Source organism: Ambystoma mexicanum, chromosome 2p (genome assembly GCF_040938575.1).
Source record: "Ambystoma mexicanum isolate Mex_15411 chromosome 2p, UKY_AmexF1_1, whole genome shotgun sequence".
Classification (NCBI taxonomy): domain Eukaryota; kingdom Metazoa; phylum Chordata; class Amphibia; order Caudata; family Ambystomatidae; genus Ambystoma; species Ambystoma mexicanum.
Window position 1 is genome coordinate 1,029,062,649 of NC_090923.1, and position 21,834 is coordinate 1,029,084,482.

At 48.1% G+C, this 21,834-nt stretch overlaps 1 protein-coding gene across 1 annotated transcript in view; it reads right to left on the reverse strand.

Moving 5' to 3' along the window:
• Nucleotides 1-21,834, reverse strand: part of SF3B2 (splicing factor 3b subunit 2) — a 633,281-nt gene that overhangs the window by 286,179 nt on the left and 325,268 nt on the right. Inside the window, exons 10-11 of the mRNA XM_069644893.1 lie at nt 11,397-11,525; nt 10,548-10,628 (exon numbers count right to left, since the gene is read on the reverse strand). Coding sequence (XP_069500994.1) covers nt 10,548-10,628; nt 11,397-11,525 — 210 coding nt within the window. The remainder of the gene's footprint in view (nt 1-10,547; nt 10,629-11,396; nt 11,526-21,834) is intronic.

Genomic DNA, 21,834 nt, shown 5'->3' on the forward strand with positions numbered 1-21,834 from the left:
ATGAGACATGGTATCCCCCCATTCACTTTTCAAAATGAACCTTCTGTCCCAACAGCCTTTGTAGATTACTTTCAGTCTTTTCCCTTTTCTCCCCTACAAAATGTTCCCCAGAAATAGAATGTTTACACTGGGACAAAGAAGAGACCAACTAGGAGGACATCCTCATTTGGGGGGGGGATAAACATATCAACCTCATATTCCTAATGCAGATAAATATCAACCAAAATGAGGAGGAGACAGAGTTATGAACACTTCCTTTAATGTATACCTCCCCAAACACCACTCTGGTACTGATACGAAGGCGGCGGCTATGGAGCAGTTCAGATGAAGCAGCCAGGCATGTACCTTAAACTATGGTCAGGCAATTGGACTACGTGACCGTCACCCTTGGTGTTAGGCAAGCATTGATGTAATAACCATGTGGGAGACTACACAACACTTGTCCTCTTGGTATTGGGTAACTCACCTTTTGGTATAGGCCTGTACTACACAAGTTGGTAGTGTGGCTGAGCAGACAGGCTTATCTCAAGAGGGGTAAATGTGAGCTATAGAGCTGTAGCAATGAAGTCCACAAATACAAGTAGCCAAGTAATACTTACACTCAAGGTTTTCCTTATAAATAATTCGATATTTAACAGCAGTTTTTAAATAGGCAGTCTTTAAAAAGGGCAATATATGTAGCAATCAAATATACTTTAAAATCCTTTTCCCAGAATCAACACAAAGCTAGTAGATACTCTTTAGAGATGCAACTTACACACTTCCTACACCCTGAGGGGACTTCACCAACTAGGATAGTAATGGCATTTATATATCACTAGTACACTTTGTAGATTCTGAGGTTTTGGGGAAAGGAAAGGTTAAGGGAAGGAAAAGGGTTAAACAGGTTCTCAGAGCATGTGAGCACTTAAATCTTCAAATGAAGTCTAGTCAAGAACCTTTCCCATCAATAACAGTTTAAAACCAAGTTATCACCTCTGAGGGACAGTAGATATCAAAGTCAAATGGACTAGAAGAGTCTGCAGGGAGCAGGACAGCCAACGTCAATTGCAGCACAGTCTATGGAGCTGAGGCACTTCTTACAGAGCAAAGTATTGCACAAAGTTAGGGAGTTTGTTGAAGAAAAATCCCTGTAGGGTCACAAGCTGTTGCACTTGTGAAGGGTAGAGGTGAAATCAACTGTAGCAAAAGCAGCCACTGCAAGGCTCAACTGGGAAGAGCAAAGCTTAAAACACTGAGGCAAGTACCCCAAGTCGTAACAGTACCTTTGGTTAGAAGAGTGGTCCAGCTGGCTTCTGTCTGGTTGCAGTGATGCAGACCCTGCGTTCCTGGGCCTCAGTTGTGGGGACAAGAGGGAGGACGACAGGAGAACTCCTGCAGCAGCAATTCGGAGGTTGGCAACAGCTACGGGCTCTTTTCATATCAGCAGCACTTTGCGGTCTCAGCGCTTGGTAAACAGCACTACCGCAGATCTTGGACACCGGTTGGGCTTCCTTCACTCCTTGAGTTTGGCACTCTGGTGAGGGGACTCTACCTCTGGTCGTCCTGCCTCTGGAGGGTCCTAGTGAGACTCCTGGAGCTCTTGGCCGGTTGCAGACGTTGCACTCTACTATGGATTTCTCGACCCCTGGCACTCAGTTCCTGCAGCAGCAAAGAAGTACAGCCAGTTGGGGAAGATGGTCCAGTGGAGTTCGTCTCGGGGTTAGTTGGCCCCACTAACCCAAGTGAAGAAGTCATCCCTTCTGAAGCTTCTCAAGTCGATTAGAAAAAGGAGTTTCAGCACAGCTTCATCGGACAATTCAAAGGTCCATGAGAATGCAGCACGCTTCGTTCACTGTTTCTTCGTCAGGTTGTTCTTCCCAGTGGTCGACTGTCGCTAGTCCCAAAGCCCTTGCCTTTTAAGTAGGTTTCTCCCATTCATGCCCAGCCTAGCTGTCACTCAAACAGCAGGGTGGCGGTACTGGAAGGACAGCCAGCTAGCCAATCAGGGCTGGGTGCATTCAGGCATTCCTATAGACCAAGGCAGGAACCTCCCTCACGTCCTGTCCTTCCAGAAACAATGGAGCCAGAGGTGGGTTTCAGTACTGAAGCCCGGCAAAGGCAAAACGAACAAAGGGCTCAAACCTGACTTGGCGCACAGAGTAAAACTCAAGAAAGACCCCACAAACAGAAAATGGCAAAAAAAGACGACCAGGTACATTTTGACAAAACAGTCACCCATAGGTGCTATACTGCAGCTGAGGATTCAGCCTGCGGTAGAAAAGCACCATGGTATGAAAACTAAACCACTGCCACCAGACATTTAAAGTAGTGAGGGTAACATAACAAATGTTACATGAGTAAGTAGGAAAGGGGGGCTACTAAGTAAGTCCCCAGCACTCCACATAAGATGGGTTGTGCTGGACCTACAAAGAGAAACTAAGTAAAGTCAATTTCACTTTAATGTTCTTGGGAACAGTAGTTCACACAAGCAAATGTATTTAAACGTTGAGAAATCTAAAGAATTTCTCTGCGACACTGCACTGAAGGTGCTGTGCATCAGCATACAAACAGTAGATGCCTATGGATATTGTCAGATTCCAAAAACAAAGGAAACACATAATCCAAGTCCGGTCAAAACACATGAGGGAGAAAAAGGGCTCACTCACTCCAGGGTTAAAATCATAAGTCCTGAAGTCCAGCAAAAAAGCTGGGGGTCTCTAATGTTGAAGGTAATTAGAAAAGTAATGAAAATTCTTCCTCGCATAGCCTAGGCAGGCTTCAGGGCTGAAGCCCACCAGATGCAAAAAACACACAAAGGACTCAAACTTAGTCTAAACGATAAAGTAAAAGCCCAGAAGGAACAAAAACAAAAAATGGTGAAAAAAGGACCATTTTGGGAAAATGGTCACCCATGGGTGCTGTACTGCAGCTGAGAAATTAGCCTGCTAGTACCCTGCACAAAAAGGTAGTAAAAAGTAACCACTGCCACCAGCCATTTAAATCCGTCAGTGTAACAAAACGTTACATGAGAAGTGGATGAGAATGCATTACTTACCGTAAAAGCATTTCTGATGGTTGTATCTGCTTAGATTCACATGCTGTGCATAGGTCCGACATCCAGTGGTCACTGCGGAGTATTGCATTTTGTTTTTCGTAGTCGAAAAGGGGACGTCGACAAGGCGTGTCTGAAACACTATCCCTATAGTGACGTGCGTTGTACCCACAATCCCTCACGCGTCGAGGTCCCTCTGTATTTTTCTGCCCTGAGGGAGCCTTCTAGACGTGAGTGAGTACAGAAAAGAGAGAGATATATAAAGGAAGTCTATGTTCCTTCCATCCGAGCGGGGAGGAAGGGTGGGCGCATGTGAATCTAAGCAGATACAACCATCAGAAATGCTTTTACGGTAAGTAATGCATTCTCTTCTGATGTTTGTTAATCTGCTTAGAATCACATGCTGTGCATAGACTAGCGAGCAGTACCCGGAGTTGGCGGTGGGTTATGAGAAGGAACAGTAGAGAAAAGGTGTCGTAATACTGCCTGTCCCACCTGGGAGTCAGATCTAGAGTGTGTATCTAGACAGTAGTGTTTTGTAAAGGTGTGCACCGAACTCCAGGTAGCCGCTTTGCAGATGGACTCAAGGGGAACATTTGCAATGAATGCTATGGATGCCCCGTGCCTCGAGTAGAGTGTGCTCTTGGCCTAAAGGGCAGTTCTCTCTTAGCAAGAGTATAGCAGAGAGTGATGCATTGAACAATCCATCTAGAAATAGTGGATTTTGAAACCGCATCTCCTTCTCTTCCTGCTGCCACCGAGACGAAGAACTGATTAGTCTTCCTCAGTGGTCTGGTTCTTTCCATGTAGAACATGACCGCTCTGCGTACATCTAGTGTGTGCAGAGTCCTTTCTCCCAAATTGGAAGGATTTTGAAAGAACGTTGGTAGTTCTATAGATTGGTTTACGTGGAATTTAGAAATTAATTTTGGAGCAAACCTAGGGTGAGTGCGTAGAACCACTTTATCTTTGTGAACTGTAACGAAGGGGTCTAGAATCGAAAGAGCCTGAAGGTCACTTACTCTCCTGATGGAGGTGATAGCTATTAAAAAAGCAGTCTTAAGCGTGAGGTGTTTAAGAGATGCTTTGTGCATGGGTTCGAATGGAGAGCCCATGAGTCTGGTAAGTACCACATTAAGGTCCCATCCGGGAGCTGGGTCAGCTATCGGGGGGTGTATTCTCTTTACTCCCTCCATGAAGGCTTTTATAACAGGGATCCTCCACCACGACACTTTGAGTTGGGAAGTGGTGTATGCAGAAAGTGCAGCTAGGTGGACTTTAATGGAGTTAAACACTAGACCTGAATCCAATAGGTGGGTCAGGTATAGGACCACATGTGTGGGAGAGCAGTCAATAGGGTTGATGCTTTTACTCCTGCACCAGATGACAAATCTTTTCCACTTGCTAGAATAGCAGTGGCGAGTGTTCGGTTTTCTGGCTTCCCTGAGGATGTCCATGCATCTTTGCGGGAGTTGTAGATGTCCGAACTCTATGATCTCAGGAGCCAAGCTGCTAAGTTCATGTTCTGGGGGCATGGATGCAGAGTCCTGCCCTTGTCCTGAGACAGCATGTTGTACGGGCAGGGGAGTTTTACTGGGGGGGATAGAGACATCTCCATCAAGTGAGCGAACCATGGTTGTCGTGCCCACATTGGGGCCACTAGTATCATGGTCACTTGTTCCTGGTGCATCTTGTGCACCACTTTGTTGAGAAGGGGAGTCGGGGGGAAAAGCGTAAACAAATTTCCCTGACCATTGCATCGACAGACCGTTCCCCTTGGATTGGTTCTGGGGGTACCTGGAGGCGTAACTTAGGCATTGTGAGTTTTCCAGGGTTGCGAACAGGTCTATTTCTGGGAATCCCCATTGTGTGAAGACGTCGAAGACGATGTCTTCGTGCAGGCGCCATTCGTACTCTTCTGGCAGGGGGAAATCTCTGCTGAGACTGTCTGCCAGCAGATTGAGTTCCCCGGGTACATGTAGTGATAGTAGGAACATGTCCTGTTTGAGAGCCCACTTCCATATATTCTGGGCCAGTTTGGACAGGCCTGGAGAGTGGGTGCCCCCTTGCTTGTTGATGTAGTACATGGCTGTAGTGCTGTCTGTAAGGACCATTACCGTTTTGCCTTGTAGGTGTTCCTGGAAGGCTCTTAGCGCCTTGAACACAGCTAGTAGCTCCAGTAGATTTATGTGTTTGGATGCTACGTTCGGAGTCCACACTCCGTGAGCAGTCTGATGGGATAGGTGCGCCCCCCCATCCTGTGAGGGATGCGTCTGTGGTTAGAGTGGCTTCCGCCGCGGGTGTGGCAAAGGGTTTCCCTTTTTCCATGTTTTCCTTTGTCCACCACCGTAGCGTGAGAACCAAGGCTTGCGAGACCACAACTAGATCCTCCCATAGTCCGATGGCCTGACACCACTGGCTGTTGAGCCACTCTTGCATTGGGCGCATGCGCAGGCGCGCGTGAGGTACCAAATAAATACACGACGCCATCATTCCTAGCAAGCGCATTGCTTTGCATACCGTCACCTCTCGACCGGTCACATATTGAGGGATTTGAAACAGCATGTTTTGGACCCTCTCTTTGGAGGGGAAGACGAGGCCGTCCTTTGTTTGAATTAGAGCCCCTAGGAATTGCTTGATTTGACTGGGGTCTAAACTGGACTTCTTTTCGTTGATGGAGAAGCCCAACTGGAACAAAAGGTCTACCGTCTTTTGGGTATTGGAGAAGCATGTTTCGTAAGAATCCCCTGTTATAAGCCAGTCGTCGAGGTAAGGGTAAACTGGGATGGACAACCTGCGCAGGTGGGCCGCTGCCACTGCCAGCACCTTCGTGAATACCCTTGGTGCTGATGCTATGCCGAAGGGTAGCACTTTGAACTGGTAGTGTTTGCCCTCTATCATGAACCTGAGGTATTTTCTGTGCGCTGACATTAAAATATGAAAGTATGCATCTTTCATGTCTAATGTTGTCATGTAATCTCCCTGAGAAAGCAGTGGGATCACTTCCTGTAAGGTTACCATACGAAACTTTTGGGGTTTGATAAACTTGTTCGCTGGGCGCAGATCTAATACAGGGCGCATGGTTAGATCCTTTTTGGGTACAAGGAAGTACACTGAATAAATACCTTCCGTTACCTGAGATAGAGGCACGACCTCTATGGCTCCTTTTTCCAGCAGTTGTTGTACTTCTTGGAGAAGGATGGCAAGATGTTCCGGTGTCATGCGACGTCCCCTCGGGGGTCTGTAGGATGGGGAACTGTTGAATTCGATACAGTATCCGTGGGCTACGGTGGAAAGTACCCAACGGTCTGACGTTATCTCCTCCCATGCAGGAAGAAAGGATGTTATCCGGCCCCCGACCGGTGTTGCATGGGAGGGGACGCGAATCTTCGCGTCACTTGGAGTTGTTGGGGGCTTGGGAGCCTCTGGGGGTGGATCCCCGACCTCTCCCCTTACCCCGTCGTTGGCCTCTTTGGCTGTACTGCCCACTATTGGTCTGGTAATTGGTGGCAGGGTATTGTTGATGCTGACCTTGTTGTTGTTGGCGTTGGCCACGAAAAAAGCGTTTGTTGCCATAGCCGCGTCTGGTAGTGGGCTTAGAGATTTGGTCAAGAGTCTTGATAGTATCGAACTCTTTTTTCGCCATCTCTAGAGCTTCATCCACCGCTTTTCCGAATAGGTTAGAGTCTTCCACAGGTTTATTTATTAAAGACGCCTGTGTCTCCGGTTTAAACCCTGAGTTGCGCAGCCATACATGGCGTTTTAGGAGTATTCCCTGCACCAGGGAACGTCCCGCTGTTTCTGCCGCGTCCAGAGTGTTTTTTACAATGCTCTGGTTGACCTGGGTTCCTTCGCCAATAGTTGAAAGTAGGCGTGTACGTAAAGGCTCCAGTGCTTCCTCGGCGTACTTGCGCAGTTTGGCCCACTGCGCGTCTGCATAGCTAGCAAGCAAAGAATTGTTGTTCGCAATTCTTGCTGAGAAGGCAGCCGAGGAAGTTACTCTTTTTGCAAGGGCATATAGCCTTTTGCCCTCCTTGTCAGGGGGTGCCTCACTGGTGGAAAGTGGTACCCCTGCCCTCTTTCTAGTATTAGATACTACTAGGGAATCCGGAATGGAATGTCCCCTAATGTAGAGTGGGTCTGAGGGAGAAGGAGTGAAAAGTTTTTCAATTCTTGGATTGACCCCTCTGATCAATGCGGGAGTGGCCAGCGAAGGGATGATTCTTCTCTTCACTGAAGCTAGGAGGGGAATGGTCTGGCTGACCGGGGGTTTCTCTTTAATTACTTTTTCCACAAAGTCTAATTCTGGAGAGAGCTCCCCAGTGTCCAGTTCGAAATGTGCTGCTGCTCTGCGCAACAGTGCATTGAAAGTGGGCTGATCGCCAATCGGAGACGTGTTCCTAACCGGTGAATTGTCAGGAGGATTTAGGTTTAGGACATCTGTGTCGGAATACACTGATGGGGATTGCCAGGGGTGCGAAGGTCCTTCTTCAGTGTCTTCTCGGAAGCCTTCTTCTATAATGTCTGGCGTGTCTTCCAGACATTCCTCCCGATCGTCTATGAAATCATCATCCTCCTCCTTCAAGTATTCTTCCTCCCCAGTGAGGTCGTATACGTTATGGAAGTCTGAGGCTGTGTCCACCTGGGGATCGACTAGCCTCGGATTTTTGGCCCTGGGGTCCTCCTGAGGCCCTTCTCTAGTCCTCTTGGGAGTTTGAGAGGTCTGGGTATTCATAAACCTTTCCATCCTCTCCATACAGAGGTGGAGTCTTTCCATGGTTTCATGGGGTACCCCAGAGCGGTCTGGCGGGGGGAAATTAGAGTCATCTAACTGGAAACAGCTCGACCTCTCCCAAAGCGTCGAGGAAAGTGTCCCGTCGCCCTCTGAAAAACCTTCAGGTGTGCTGGGTGACCCCCCCGACTGAAGGGGGTAGTCCCTGCCTTTCTTCGGGCTCTTTCGGCGTGTCTTTCGACTTATGCGTAGCACTCGACGTGTTCTTCGGCGTACGCTTCTGGGCGTCGGCTACAGCGATCCTCACCAAGCTTTCGGTGACTCGTTTGTCGGCGACTCGTTTGTCGGCGGAAGCTTGCGTTTTCGACGCTATGGGTGTCGAACGCTCTACGGCGGTATGCGCCTTCTGTTGATGCGCGCCGGCCGATGGTTTGGGGGTGGCGCCCTTATTTGCCGAAAGCCCAGTCGCTGGTCGCGGCTGCGGGTTGCGAGAGGGGCTTCGAACCCGAACGGTCCGAGGAGGCCACCGGTGGAACCTGCGTCTCCTTGGGCGCCGAAGCTCTTTTCGTCTTAGACGAAGCGTGGGTTGTGTGCTTATATGAGTCTTTGTGTGCGTCCGTGTCGCCGGGGTGTTCATCCCCCTTAGAGGGGGTTTCGACTTCCGTAGCGGAGGTCGTGTTATCGCGTTCCTCGTCACTGTCGGTGGTAGCAGCGGCGGGTGAACCTTCGGCCTTCGACATCGCGTAGGCCGCCCACCTTTTAACCCTACGGTCTTTTAGAGTTTTAGGCTTAAGAAGCCGACAAGCCGTGCAACCTTCCTCCTTGTGATCGAGGGGCAAGCAGCGGTTACACCGTGAATGCTTGTCCTTCCAAGTAAATTTGCCTTTGCAAAGCGGGCAAAACCTAAATGGTGTCCTCTCCATAGCCGAGGCAATAAATCGCGATAAGCACCCCAAGGGAAAGGAAGGGGAAAGGGAAAGGCATTCTCAGAAAAGACCCAGAGATGTCCCACGACCCCACTCTCCCTACTGTGTATGGCCTGCGAGGCCAGGCCACGTGTTCGGCAGCGCCGAAGGATTTCCTCCGCTCGACCCTCCGTCGAAGATTCTTTTCGGCGGAGAACAGCTTACAACTGCGTCGAGGGAGGGATTATTAAATTATGAGAAAAAAACGACCAAAGGTCGAGGAGTTGCAATGTCTCTCGAGGAGCTCCGCGTGAAGGCGACCAGAAGCTGGGCGGAAAAAAACAATCTGAGGGACCTCGACGCGTGAGGGATTGTGGGTACAACGCACGTCACTATAGGGATAGTGTTTCAGACACGGCTTGTCGACGTCCCCTTTTCGACTACGAAAAACAAAATGCAATACTCCGCAGTGACCACTGGATGTCGGACCTATGCACAGCATGTGATTCTAAGCAGATTAACAAACATCAGAAACGGAGTTACTAGGCAAACACCCCCCATCCCCCACCCCAACAGCACTCTACATACGGTGGCATGTTCTGGACCCACAAAAGAAAAAGGGGAAAGTTCACACTATTCTTGGGAACTGTAGTTCACACAAGAAAATGTATGTAAACATTAAGTGAAGTCCAAGGACCTCTCAGTGGCACTGCACAGAGGGCACTGTATTTAACTATGGAGTTAATCAAACTCCATTAAAAAGTTTTAATTCAAAATCTCAGTCAGAGAAACAGAAAGGGTGAGTGTAAAAAAAAAGGGCCACTTACGGAGGAGATTAACATTTTTAAAAAAAGGTCAGAGTCCAGCAAAAGTGCTGGGGTCTCCCAGGTTAAAGGGAATTGGCACAGAAACTGAAAAGTCTCCCTAACACTACGGTGGAGAAAAATAAATAACAGATACCTAGACATGTGAAGGTTCATGGGTACAATACACGTCAAACGGGGATAGTATTACAAGCACGTCCACTCGTCATCCCCTTTTGAAACACGAAAACAAGAATGCAGTACTCTGCCACCTACCACTAGATGTCGGCCTATGCACAGCATGCGATACTAAGCAGATCCACAAGCCTCAGAAATATGTTCTATAGTAATAGTATGGTGTGATAACATTACCCGTTTCCTAGTGTGTGTTTTTGGGCCTATAAGAAATTAGTGTTTTTATACTTGCTGTCCAAGTGCAATCCTTGCATATTGCACGGTGTGGACCCCTGATCCGACTCACCTCTCCTGAGACTTCGCCTTCACCACTCTCCATGCTACCTAGATTGGTTTGGCTGCAGCTCCCAGAGTTTCCCCTGTTCACTATAACTAGGGTGGCCAACTAAATAAACTCTCTCCACCAGGCCAGAGGTTGGAAATCCATTTTTACAATCATGCACCCAAGTTCTTTTACTGTGTTGGAGTTGGGCCTAGGGAGAGCAGCCAGGGAGTGAGTTGAAGGTGGTCTTCCCACATAGCATGATCAGTGGTGACTAAACTGCCTGTGCTATGAGATATAGTGATTTGCTCACAAACCCAGACAGTGGCTGGAAACCCATTTAGATCCAGGATTAATGTGCCTTACTCGAAAGTCAGCTCCTACCTCATCAAAACCTTTCTTGATACCCAGAAACTAGATGTACTTCATAGTTAGACTTGTGAAGTGCAACTTACCTTCAGTGGTAGCAGACTATTGCGGCATCAGAGTGAGTCCATAATGTTGATTTCACTAGCAAAAGGTAAGGCTGCCCGCTGAGCGCAATGGACAGAACAGAAACACAGCTTTCATAATTTCATTTATAGGATAGACATGATACAGAGGGGACCAACCTCACCTGTTTCAGTTCAGCCACTGTAAAACGGTTCATTCGGCGCATTTTCTTCTTGGATAATTTGGGAATGTCTGGCTTCTTGTACTGAAGGGGAAAACATTCAGGAAAATATATATGAAAGCAAATAATCTTGTCGCAGAACACCCTCCTCATACAACAATTAAGGAAAAGAAACTGCTGCCAAGCCAGGAATGGACTTTACTGCAAAAGTAAAAATGTATAATGAAAACTACATTATAGCTGAACAGAGAAACAAATATAAAATAATGTATTAGTGCGCACTGATCGATTCGTTCTCATCAAATACGCTTTAAAGGTCATTTGGGATCGATCTGAGGACATTTCACTGCTGCTGAATATTTAGCTAAAGACCCATTGCATAATACTTACCTTTGTATCCTTAATAACAGAAATGTCCTAAGTGAAAATTAGTTAGGGAAATTAGGAGGTTTTTTGTGTACCTAGTCCCAGTATGAATTCTTAAACATTCTCTTATTTTACGTGAAAAAAGCATGCTTAGTTTGTATGTTTCAGGCTCATTTTGCTAAGTGTGAAGAATAAGTGAAATGGCAGTCAAAGCGACCATGCATCTTTTTTAGCAATCATGGGAGCAGGAGAATCGGAGGATATCATATCACTATTTAGAACCACGAAGGAAAGTGAGGTGATGTATTGCTGCTTTACCACAATAGTCTTGGGCAATGCTTTATAAAATGAAGTGTTCAATAGCTCAGTGAAAATATTTCATGAAAAGAGATTGAGTAGGCACAAAAAGGAAATTTCAGGATTGGAACCAGAAGAGGTTCCGTTCAGTCTACGTTTTTAACATGCATGGCAGCAGCTCACACTTACATCATCGTCGTCACTGTCATAGTCATCGCTATCCATGCGCTCCGCTTCAAATCGTTTTTTCGGCACTACAGCTTCAACCTTGTCTGCCTCTGGCTCCTTCTCTTTTTCCTTTTTGACGTCGTCTGTGAGCTGTGGAGCAAGGATTTCAATTTATGCATAGTTTTGTAAGCTACTGCCAAAGCAAGAAAAGGTCATTGAACAACAGTTCATTACACATAGTTCTATACAATTATTTAAACGTAACGGTTGTCAACACAGGAAAATGATTAGCAAGATGCAAGAATTTGAATTTTTTCTTGAACCAAGAACTTTGCGGCTCACAAAGAACCTTTAAAAATTGTCATGTAGATAGATGCTTTGGGGAAGAGGGAGGTGTGTGTGTGGGGATGGAGGCTATGGCAACAGGAGATTGGGCCAGTGTGCAGCCTAAAGCAGTTTAGCTGGCACATGCCCATCGGGGATGTGTGCAGTTTAGACTGCGTGAAACCCCTTGGCAATGTTAGAGATGGTGGCCAGCCCTCATTGTCTGGCAGATAAATGTTTGAAAGTAGATGGGTGTAGGGTGACTCTGGTCACTCCCAGCATCCAGAGTATGGACAAAATAGACCCAATTACCCTCTCAATTTGTTTTCTTGATGAAACAATTCTATGTCTAAAAAACACCTGTTGAAGGCCACACCCAAAAAAGACGTTTTGTCAGGGAGATTGAGTGGCCTTCATGGGGGCGAAAGTATGCAGAGTTTGCAAACTGCGAGAGAGAGCGCGACCGAGAGCGCGACCGAGAGAGCGACCGAGAGAGCGACCGAGAGAGCGACCGAGAGAGCGACCGAGAGAGCGACCGAGAGAGCGACCGAGAGAGAGAGAGAGAGCGACCGAGAGAGAGAGAGAGAGCGACCGAGAGAGAGAGAGAGAGCGACCGAGAGAGAGAGAGAGAGAGAGAGAGAGAGAGAGAGCGACCGAGAGAGAGAGAGAGAGAGAGAGAGAGAGAGAGAGAGAGAGAGAGCGACCGAGAGAGAGAGAGAGAGAGAGAGAGAGAGAGAGAGCGACCGAGAGAGAGAGAGAGAGAGAGCGACCGAGAGAGAGAGAGCGCCAGAGCCAGAGCCAGACAGAGAGCCAGAGCCAGCCAGACAGAGAGCCAGAGCCAGCCAGACAGAGAGCCAGAGCCAGCCAGACAGAGAGCCAGAGCCAGCCAGACAGACAGAGCCAGAGCCAGCCAGACAGAGAGCCAGAGCCAGCCAGAGCCAGAGCCAGCCAGACAGAGAGCCAGAGCCAGCCAGACAGAGAGCCAGAGCCAGAGCCAGAGCCAGCCAGAGAGCCAGAGCCAGAGCCAGCCAGACAGAGAGCCAGAGCCAGCCAGCCAGAGAGCCAGAGCCAGAGCCAGCCAGACAGACAGAGAGCCAGAGCCAGCCAGACAGAGAGCCAGAGCCAGCCAGACAGAGAGCCAGAGGCAGCCAGACAGAGAGCCAGAGGCAGCCAGACAGAGAGCCAGAGGCAGCCAGACAGAGAGCCAGAGGCAGCCAGACAGAGAGCCAGAGGCAGCCAGACAGAGAGCCAGAGGCAGCCAGACAGAGAGCCAGAGGCAGCCAGACAGAGAGCCAGAGGCAGCCAGACAGAGAGCCAGAGGCAGCCAGACAGAGAGCCAGAGGCAGCCAGACAGACGGACAGAGACAGCCAGACAGACGGACAGAGACAGCCAGACAGAGAGCCAGAGACAGCCAGACAGAGAGCCAGAGACAGCCAGACAGAGAGACAGAGACAGCCAGACAGAGAGACAGAGAGACAGCCAGACAGAGAGACAGAGAGACAGCCAGACAGAGAGACAGCCAGACAGAGAGACAGCCAGACAGAGAGACAGAGAGACAGCCAGAGACAGACAGAGGGGGCTTCACCGGGCAAACCAACGGTCTAGGAGTTGCAGCAGGCGTCTCTTCCAAGTTGTTCTTTGGATTTCTTCGTCCAGCGGTCAACTCTGCCTTACAAGCCAAAAAGCCTCGCCTTTTATGAAGGTTTCTCCCATTCATTCCAGCCTAGCTGTCAATCACACAGCAGGGTGGCTGTCCTTGCCGGACAGCCAGCCGGCCAATCGCCTTTGGGTGCATTCCTGTAACGAAGGGGGTTAAGCATCGGGAGTTTCGGGCACCTCCCTCACTTCGTGCCCCTGCAAGACGCACTGGAGCAGAGAGGCAGGCTTCACTCGTGTATCCCGACAAAAACGAACAAAGGGACCAAACCTGGTTTGGCATGCAGAGTAAATCTCAAGAAGGACCTTTTCTGATAAAGAAATGGCAAAGAAAGACGACCAGGGCCATTTTGACAAAATGGGCACCTATGGGTGCTTTACTGCAGCTGCGAACGCAACCCGCAGTAAAAACACACAATGGTAGTAAAAAGTAAACCACTGCCACCAGTCAATTGTAGAAAGGGTAACAAAAATGTCACATGATAAACTAGACAAAGGGGATAATAAGTAACCCCTCCAGGCCCCTATGGTAAGATAGTATGTGCTGGGTCTAGAAAGTTACAATTTTAAGTAAAACCAATTTAACTTCACTGCTGTTGGAAACAGTTTATCCAAAATAAGGTATTTAAACTTTTGGGAAATCTAAGAGACTTCCCTGTGCCACTGCACTGAAGGTGCTGTGTGTCACAATGTGATGATGCCTATGGAGTTTGTCAGGCTCCAAAGTTAAAAGAAATACAGAAAACAAACAGAAAACAAACAGAATTAAAAGTACAAAGTCCCAAAGTTCAGCAAAAGAGCTGGGGGTCTCTAAGGTGGGAAGAATTTAGCACTCAACTGAAAATTTCCCCTAACACTTTTCAACAAACTCTATATAACATTGTGCAAGACTTTTGTACCATTTTAAAGAAGTGCCTCAACTCACCTAGACTTGGCTCAATTGATATTGGCTGTTCTGGCTTCCTATAGACTCTTCTTACCCTCTGACTTTGTGTTTCTCTGTCCCTCCAAAAAGTCTTACATAAATTACTTGTACAGCTGGGAAGGAACAAGTTACTAACCTGTAACTGTTGTTCTCCAGCATGGGTCTGGCATGGATTCACATGCTCATTAATCTTCCCAGTCGGGCTGGGAATCCTCGGTAAAAGAAAAAAATCAGTTTCATTTCTGAACTTTCTCCTAACAACCATTCACTGAGGTCATCCCGCCCCCAGCCAATGACTGCCCTTTACCAAGTCCCTCCTCAGGCAGCCATCTTCAGATTTGGTAGCATGTAAAGTGGCAGTAGGACCAAGAGAAGAGCAGCAGAGGGGCAGGCAGGAGGGTTCTCATGTGAATCTGTCAGGTAAGATTTGCACAGAACTGGTAAATATTCCTGAACTGGATCAACCCCAGAAATATTTGCTTTACTAGTAGGATATTTTTTCCTTAATACCTCAGTGAGTGGGAACCTTTTTCCACACTCACATAGTCTTTAACTCTTTTTATTGGTGTCATTTTTAAGACTCTCTATAGTGTCTTTTTAAAGTTATTTAACAACTTATTGGCAATAAGTGCCTGTTGTTGCTGGGTTGCCCTAGGGGCTCCCCTTTTAACTATCTTGTGCTAACCTTGAGTGAACTACAGCTCCCAAGGGTAGAAAAGATCTTTGGATCCCCTTTGCATTTTATTTATACTGTGAAGTCAGCACACCCCACCTTATGTTGAGTGCTGGGGAGATACAGTTTTAATATGAAAGGGGATACATTGTAACAATTCTGTTACAGTGACAAGCTTACCTTCAATGGCTGGTGGCAGCGATACCTTGTATTCATTTTGTGAACCTTTACCGCTGGCTGTGTTCAAAGCTGCAGTAAAGGCACCTAAGGGTGCTCATTTTACCAAAATGGCCCCTGGCTTTTTTTCCCCATCTTAGTGTTTGTCGTTTCTTGTTCCTTCTCCTGACATCCAGTGTGGGAAATTCCTTTGTGCGATTTTTATCTTCGGCGGGAGTCCTCTGGACTCCCCACCCAGGCTACCGTCTGTCTGTGAGAGCAGGAAGTGAGGGAAGAGTCCAAAACTCCCCAGCCGTTTGTCTTACACCTTGCTTGAATGGGGACAAATCCCAGTGGGGGGCTGGTTGTCCTGTTTGGACAACCAGACCACCCCTTGTAAAATACGGGGAGCAAATGCAGAGGTTGTGCTGTAATTCCTGATAAATACTGCGAACCTGGAAGCTGAAGACAAGTCGACCACTGGAACCGAAACCGAAGAGGACGATGAAGATTAAGGAAACGCGGCTGAAACAATTTCCAGCGACCGGAGAGCCTGCTGTGTAACAAGAGCCTGCTATATAGCCCTTCTTTCCAACCGACCTGGGGACTCTAAAAATGATGACCCCAACCCAGAGGCTGGTGAGACCCACGAGACTGAAGACGACCTGCAATTTGAGCCATCCCATGCGTTACGGCGACCTTACGTTGTTGCAATACCCTGGGTCCTCAAGCCATCGTGTGGTGCACGGTCTCCAAATTCCGAATATCGCAGTAATTTCGTGGGCATTGTTAGGCAGAATTGCATGCAGTACCCTCTGAGACGACCACCACATACAATTAGGACTACAGGTGTAAGCAAAACGAGCCTTTGGTATAAATCTGTACTAGACAGTTTTTGGTAGCGAGCTGAGCAGCCAGGCTTATCTCAAGAGGGAGTGTGAGCAGTACAAGGATGTTGCATCGAGGTCTTACAATCACAGTGGTTCAAGTAGACACTTGAAGTTTCTTGGTAAAACTTACATTAATTTATTACATAGTCATTTAGAAAACATTCACTAGAAGGAGGCAACTTAATATCATACACAAATACACTTCAATACCAAACCAATAAGTTTGAGTAAATTAGGCTCCCCTGAAATAGCAACAGAATGGCATTTCAGTTACTTTTAATGGGAGTAAAAGGGCACAAGTTAATAAAATAGACCACAAATATTTTCTTAGGCAGTGCAAATAGTTTCAGTTCACTAGAGGACTCGATTCAGTTCAATAGGCCTAGCCCAAAGTCAATGGGCTAGTGTCTTGGATAGGAAAGAGCAGTTCTTGTAGTAAACGGTAAAGTCTTTGCCAAAGTTCTCAGAAGTAGTTTGTACGAAAAAGAATCATATGTTGGGTCACAAGCTGATCAGGCCTGCAAGTGGGGAAAGTTTCACAAACTTTCACCATGAGAAGTTCTCTCAATTAGGTTGAGATAGTACCTTAATATGAAGACAAGATGCAGCTGAAGACTTTGGTTCCTGGCAGTTCCTGAAGATCTCGCCGTTCCCGAGCCTCGGTCATGGGGACAAGAGGGAGGAAGTCGGGGGACTCCTGCACTGCACGGGGACGGGTCAAACAAGCTGGCAAAATGGAAGATCTTCGGTTTGAGTAGCTGTCGTCAGGCACACAAGCTGGTGTCCTTCCTGGTTAATCCTAACCAGCTCCGAGAATGGTATCCAGGTGGCTTATGAGTTGATTGGTCCCACCAACTCAAACAAAGAAGTCGTCCTTGAAGTGGCTTCTCTATTGAGATGAACTTGGCAATTCGGACCTGCAGCAGGTCTTCACCGGGCAAACCAACGGTCCAGCAGCAGCAGCCGTCCTTTTCCAGCTCGTCTTCGGTTCTTTAGTTCCAGTAGTCGACTGCTTTCCAGTCCAAGAGACTCGCCTTTTAAAACAGTTTACTCTCTTTCATTCCAGCCTAGCGGTCACTCACCCAGCAGAGTGGCTGTCCTTGCTGGACAGCCAATCAAGCCAGAGTGCATTTGGGTCTCCTAGTAGACTAAGCACAGAGTTTCGGCACCTCCCTCACTTCCTGCCCACCCCAGACACTCAGGCACCAGAGGCGGTCTTCAGTCCTGAAGCCTGCCAAAGGCATAGAAACAAAGGGACCAAACCTGGTTTGGGGAGCAGAAACAAACACTAGCAGGACCTTTCCAAAAAGAAATGGCGAAAAAAGAAGACCGGGACTTGATGAAATAAAGGGGCTTAAGGCGCCATCTTGAAAAACATGGCTCCCGTGATTTTTAGCTACCGGTGTCTGCAGTCGGGAAAAATCTTGTTGGTTGTAAAACCCGAGACGGTAATTAAACCTTGGGAAACGATGAAATGCTTCCCTGTGCCACTGCACTGAGGGTGCTGTGTGACAAATGAAAAGATGATGCCTATGGAGTTTAGACTCCATAACCCAAAAAAATGCAGGAGTAAAACGCACATCAAAATACGAGAGTGGGAAAAGGGTCACACTCTCTCCAGGTAAAAAAATCAAGTCCTCAAAATCCAGCAACGTTGCTGGGGGTCTATGAGGTGAAGGGAATTAGCACATTTTTTTGAGAATTCGCCTTAACACTCTTCCCAAAAGTAAAGTGTTGGTATCACCAGATTAGTCCTTTTAGGATAATTGTATGGGTGTCCCCCCCAACTGGGCCTTGATTCCCTCGACTTGCTGCTAGCCTGTCCTTAATAAGTCTGCATTAGGTTGATGCCTACCTAGAATAACTGGGTCATTCAGTAAAGTGTGACATTGGGTTTTACTTTCCCCTTCATTGTGAGGTTAAAAAAGTATGTGGGTTTATTTACCTTGTGTTAGCTGTGTGCCATCCAAATATAAGTTATAAGAATTACTGCTTAGCTCAATCTGGTGTTCCCCGATTTCAAAAGCACATGTAATTGTATAGTACATCCTTAGGTTTTACTCACCCATTATAACTGTTATCACAAAAGTAGTTATAGGTTTTTACTGCACCTAGAATATGTGTTTCACTATTCACCAAAAGTATATTGCCCAGTTGACTGATGTGTGCTAAGAATCATACAACTGGAAAGGTCTACTGCCCTTGCATTACTGAATGTATTTGTAAAAAAGTAACCATTGGTTTTTACTCCCCAAGAATAGGCTTGACCTATACTGAATGTGTATGAAAAGAATTTGACTTCCCTAGAACTACTGTTAGGTACTTCAAATAAGGTCTATACATGGGTCTGTGTACTTTCAAGTATAGTGTTGCGTTTTTATACTGTGATTTCATATAATGTTTTAGTGCTTACTTACCCCTAGATTTATCTGGGCCTACCTGTATTTAAACAAATCCTTTATTTTTACAATACAAAGTGTATCAGTGTTTCTTTGGAGCATTTGTATTACAATTTCACTGGTACTGATTCTATAGCCCTCTCTCCCTCTTAAGTTAAGCCTGGCTGCTCTGCCTACGCTACCATGAACTCAGGTGGTACAGCCTTATACTAAGAGTGGAGTCTTGTACTACCTCAATTGAATGGTTTTACTAAGCCCTTAGCTGGACTGCAGAAAACCTGTCCTATCAGAATCCATGCCAGACTCATGCTGGAGAACAACAGTTACAGGTAAGTAACCTGTTCCTTCTCCAGCACGGAGTCTGGCATGGATTCACATGTTCATGGATAAACGATAGCAGTACGCACATGCACAACCACGGGAGGTGGCAAGGCCCAACAGAAGCAATCTCTTACCTCCTATCCAGGCTCACCTTCAAGCGAACATGTTGCGCAGCACTGCTTGGCTGACTTTGGACTACTCTGGACACACCAGACAGGAATGCTGTTGTAGCAGCGATCGCTCTGGTAGGATGGGCTCTTGGACGGCCAGGCAGCGGTCGGTTTGCCAACTGGCAACATTGAGCGACACAGCCAGAGAACCACCTGGAAATGGAAGCCTTGGACAGGGCCTTCCCAGGGTTCACAGGACCACAATTCACGAAAAGTTGAGAGGTTTCCGGAAACTATGTGCGAGCCACGTAAAACTTCAGCGCTCAAGCCACATCCAGCGAGTGCAAAGTCCTTTCAGCCGGCGAAGAAGGCATTGGAAAAAACACAGGTAACACACCAAGGGTTTGTGAGGTGGAATCCCGACAGAACCTTGGGCATGAAGGAGGGGTGCATCCACAGCACCATCCTCGTCTCATGAAAAGTCAAGTAAAGTCACTTGCATGACAGGACCTGGATCTCACCTACTCGCCTTGCAGAGGTGATGGCCATGAGGAAAGTGGTCTTCCACTAAAGTAACTTGAGCAAGTGCATAGTTACGAATGGGGCCCTCATGAGCTTAGTCAGCACCACATTGAGTTCCCCACGCAGGGGCCATGGCCGGGGCCTTCACCGGCAGGAACGAGCAGGACTGTCCTTTGATGACCTCCTTAACTAGATGGTGTGACCACAGAGAAGACCGCCTCGGACATCTGGTGTAGCGAGAGATAGCCGCCAGATGTACCTTAATCAGAATCCATGCCAGACTCATGCTGGAGAACAACAGTTACAGGTAAGTAACCTGTTCCTTCTCCAGCACGGAGTCTGGCATGGATTCACATGTTCATGGATAAACGATAGCAGTACGCACATGCACAACCACGGGAGGTGGCAAGGCCCAACAGAAGCAATCTCTTACCTCCTATCCAGGCTCACCTTCAAGCGAACATGTTGCGCAGCACTGCTTGGCTGACTTTGGACTACTCTGGACACACCAGACAGGAATGCTGTTGTAGCAGCGATCGCTCTGGTAGGATGGGCTCTTGGACGGCCAGGCAGCGGTCGGTTTGCCAACTGGCAACATTGAGCGACACAGCCAGAGAACCACCTGGAAATGGAAGCCTTGGACAGGGCCTTCCCAGGGTTCACAGGACCACAATTCACGAAAAGTTGAGAGGTTTCCGGAAACTATGTGCGAGCCACGTAAAACTTCAGCGCTCAAGCCACATCCAGCGAGTGCAAAGTCCTTTCAGCCGGCGAAGAAGGCATTGGAAAAAACACAGGTAACACACCAAGGGTTTGTGAGGTGGAATCCCGACAGAACCTTGGGCATGAAGGAGGGGTGCATCCACAGCACCATCCTCGTCTCATGAAAAGTCAAGTAAAGTCACTTGCATGACAGGACCTGGATCTCACCTACTCGCCTTGCAGAGGTGATGGCCATGAGGAAAGTGGTCTTCCACTAAAGTAACTTGAGCAAGTGCATAGTTACGAATGGGGCCCTCATGAGCTTAGTCAGCACCACATTGAGTTCCCCACGCAGGGGCCATGGCCGGGGCCTTCACCGGCAGGAACGAGCAGGACTGTCCTTTGATGACCTCCTTAACTAGATGGTGTGACCACAGAGAAGACCGCCTCGGACATCTGGTGTAGCGAGAGATAGCCGCCAGATGTACCTTAATAGAGGCATGAGCCAGTCCCGATTTAGCCAATGACAGTAAATACGGAAGTACTTAAGGGTCCGTGACCCGCAGAGGGTTGATCTTCAGAGAACGGCACCAAATTGCAAAGCGCTTCCATTTGAGTCCGTAGCATTTCAAGGTAGACGACACCCTGGCCTTGGCGAGAATCTCTTTGCAGTCTGTCGGAATATCGTAGCCACCAAACTCTAGTGCTGCAGGAGCCAGGCCTTCAGGTTCAGATGTCCAGGGTCGTGGTGAAGAATGGCACCTCCTTCCCAGGCGAGAAGATAAGCGACCACTAGCAGCTTGACTGGTGACGACGCCGACATGCTGAGAATGTCCGCGTACCAGATCTGCTTCAGCCACGCTGGTGCGACAAGGATCATCGTGCACCATCTGAGTTGACTCGAAAAAGCAATGGCAAAGGAGGGAACACGGTTGGGGAACCTGCTGGCGAAACTCCGGCACTTGGTGTTCGTCGCTGTCGCAAAAAGATTGATCTGGGGATTGCCCCATTTGAGGAAGAGGTAGTCGACTTGATCCCGCCGAAGCTCACACTCGTGGCAAGATTGTAGCTCCCTGCTGAGGGAGTCGGCAACTTTTTTACTCCTGCCAGGTGAAACGGATGAGGAATATCCCCTGGCTGGTCCTGCGCCTCTTTGGAGAGCGCTGGGGATCTGCTACCCTCGTGTTTCCGGATGTAAAGCATTGTGGTGGTATGGTCTGTGAAAACCCTCACCACTTTGCCCTTGAGGGATGGTAGAAACTACTTGAGGGCCCAAAATAGCGCCTGCAGTTCCAGGACATTGACGTGGAATGTCTTCTCTGGCAACCACAGACCTCTGGAGGTTAGCAGGCCGGTGTGGGCTCCCCAACCTTCCAGGGAAGCGTCCGTCGTGACCGTCTCTAGGTACGTGAGGTGGGGGGTGGGCTTGAAATCCTTGTCTCCAGCTAGATGGGAGTGCACACCCCACCAACTGATCTCTCGACTGAACTCATCGAGCGGGTTCCTCTCCTGGAAGCTTCCGGACACCTGGACCCAACAGGCGTCGAGGAGCCTGTAGCGGGCGCATCCGCAACCTGCAGAGCTGAATGAGGTAAATGCATGACATCATGCCGACAAGAGACTTGATGGTCCTCATCTTCTGTGCTAACAGCCGTTGCACCTTACCCAAGATAGCCGCCATCCTCTCCTCAGACGGTGATGCCAGGCACGACACTGTCGAGTCGGATCCCAGGAACAGAGCGTCCTGCGGTGGAATCAAGCAGGACTTTGCATAATTCAG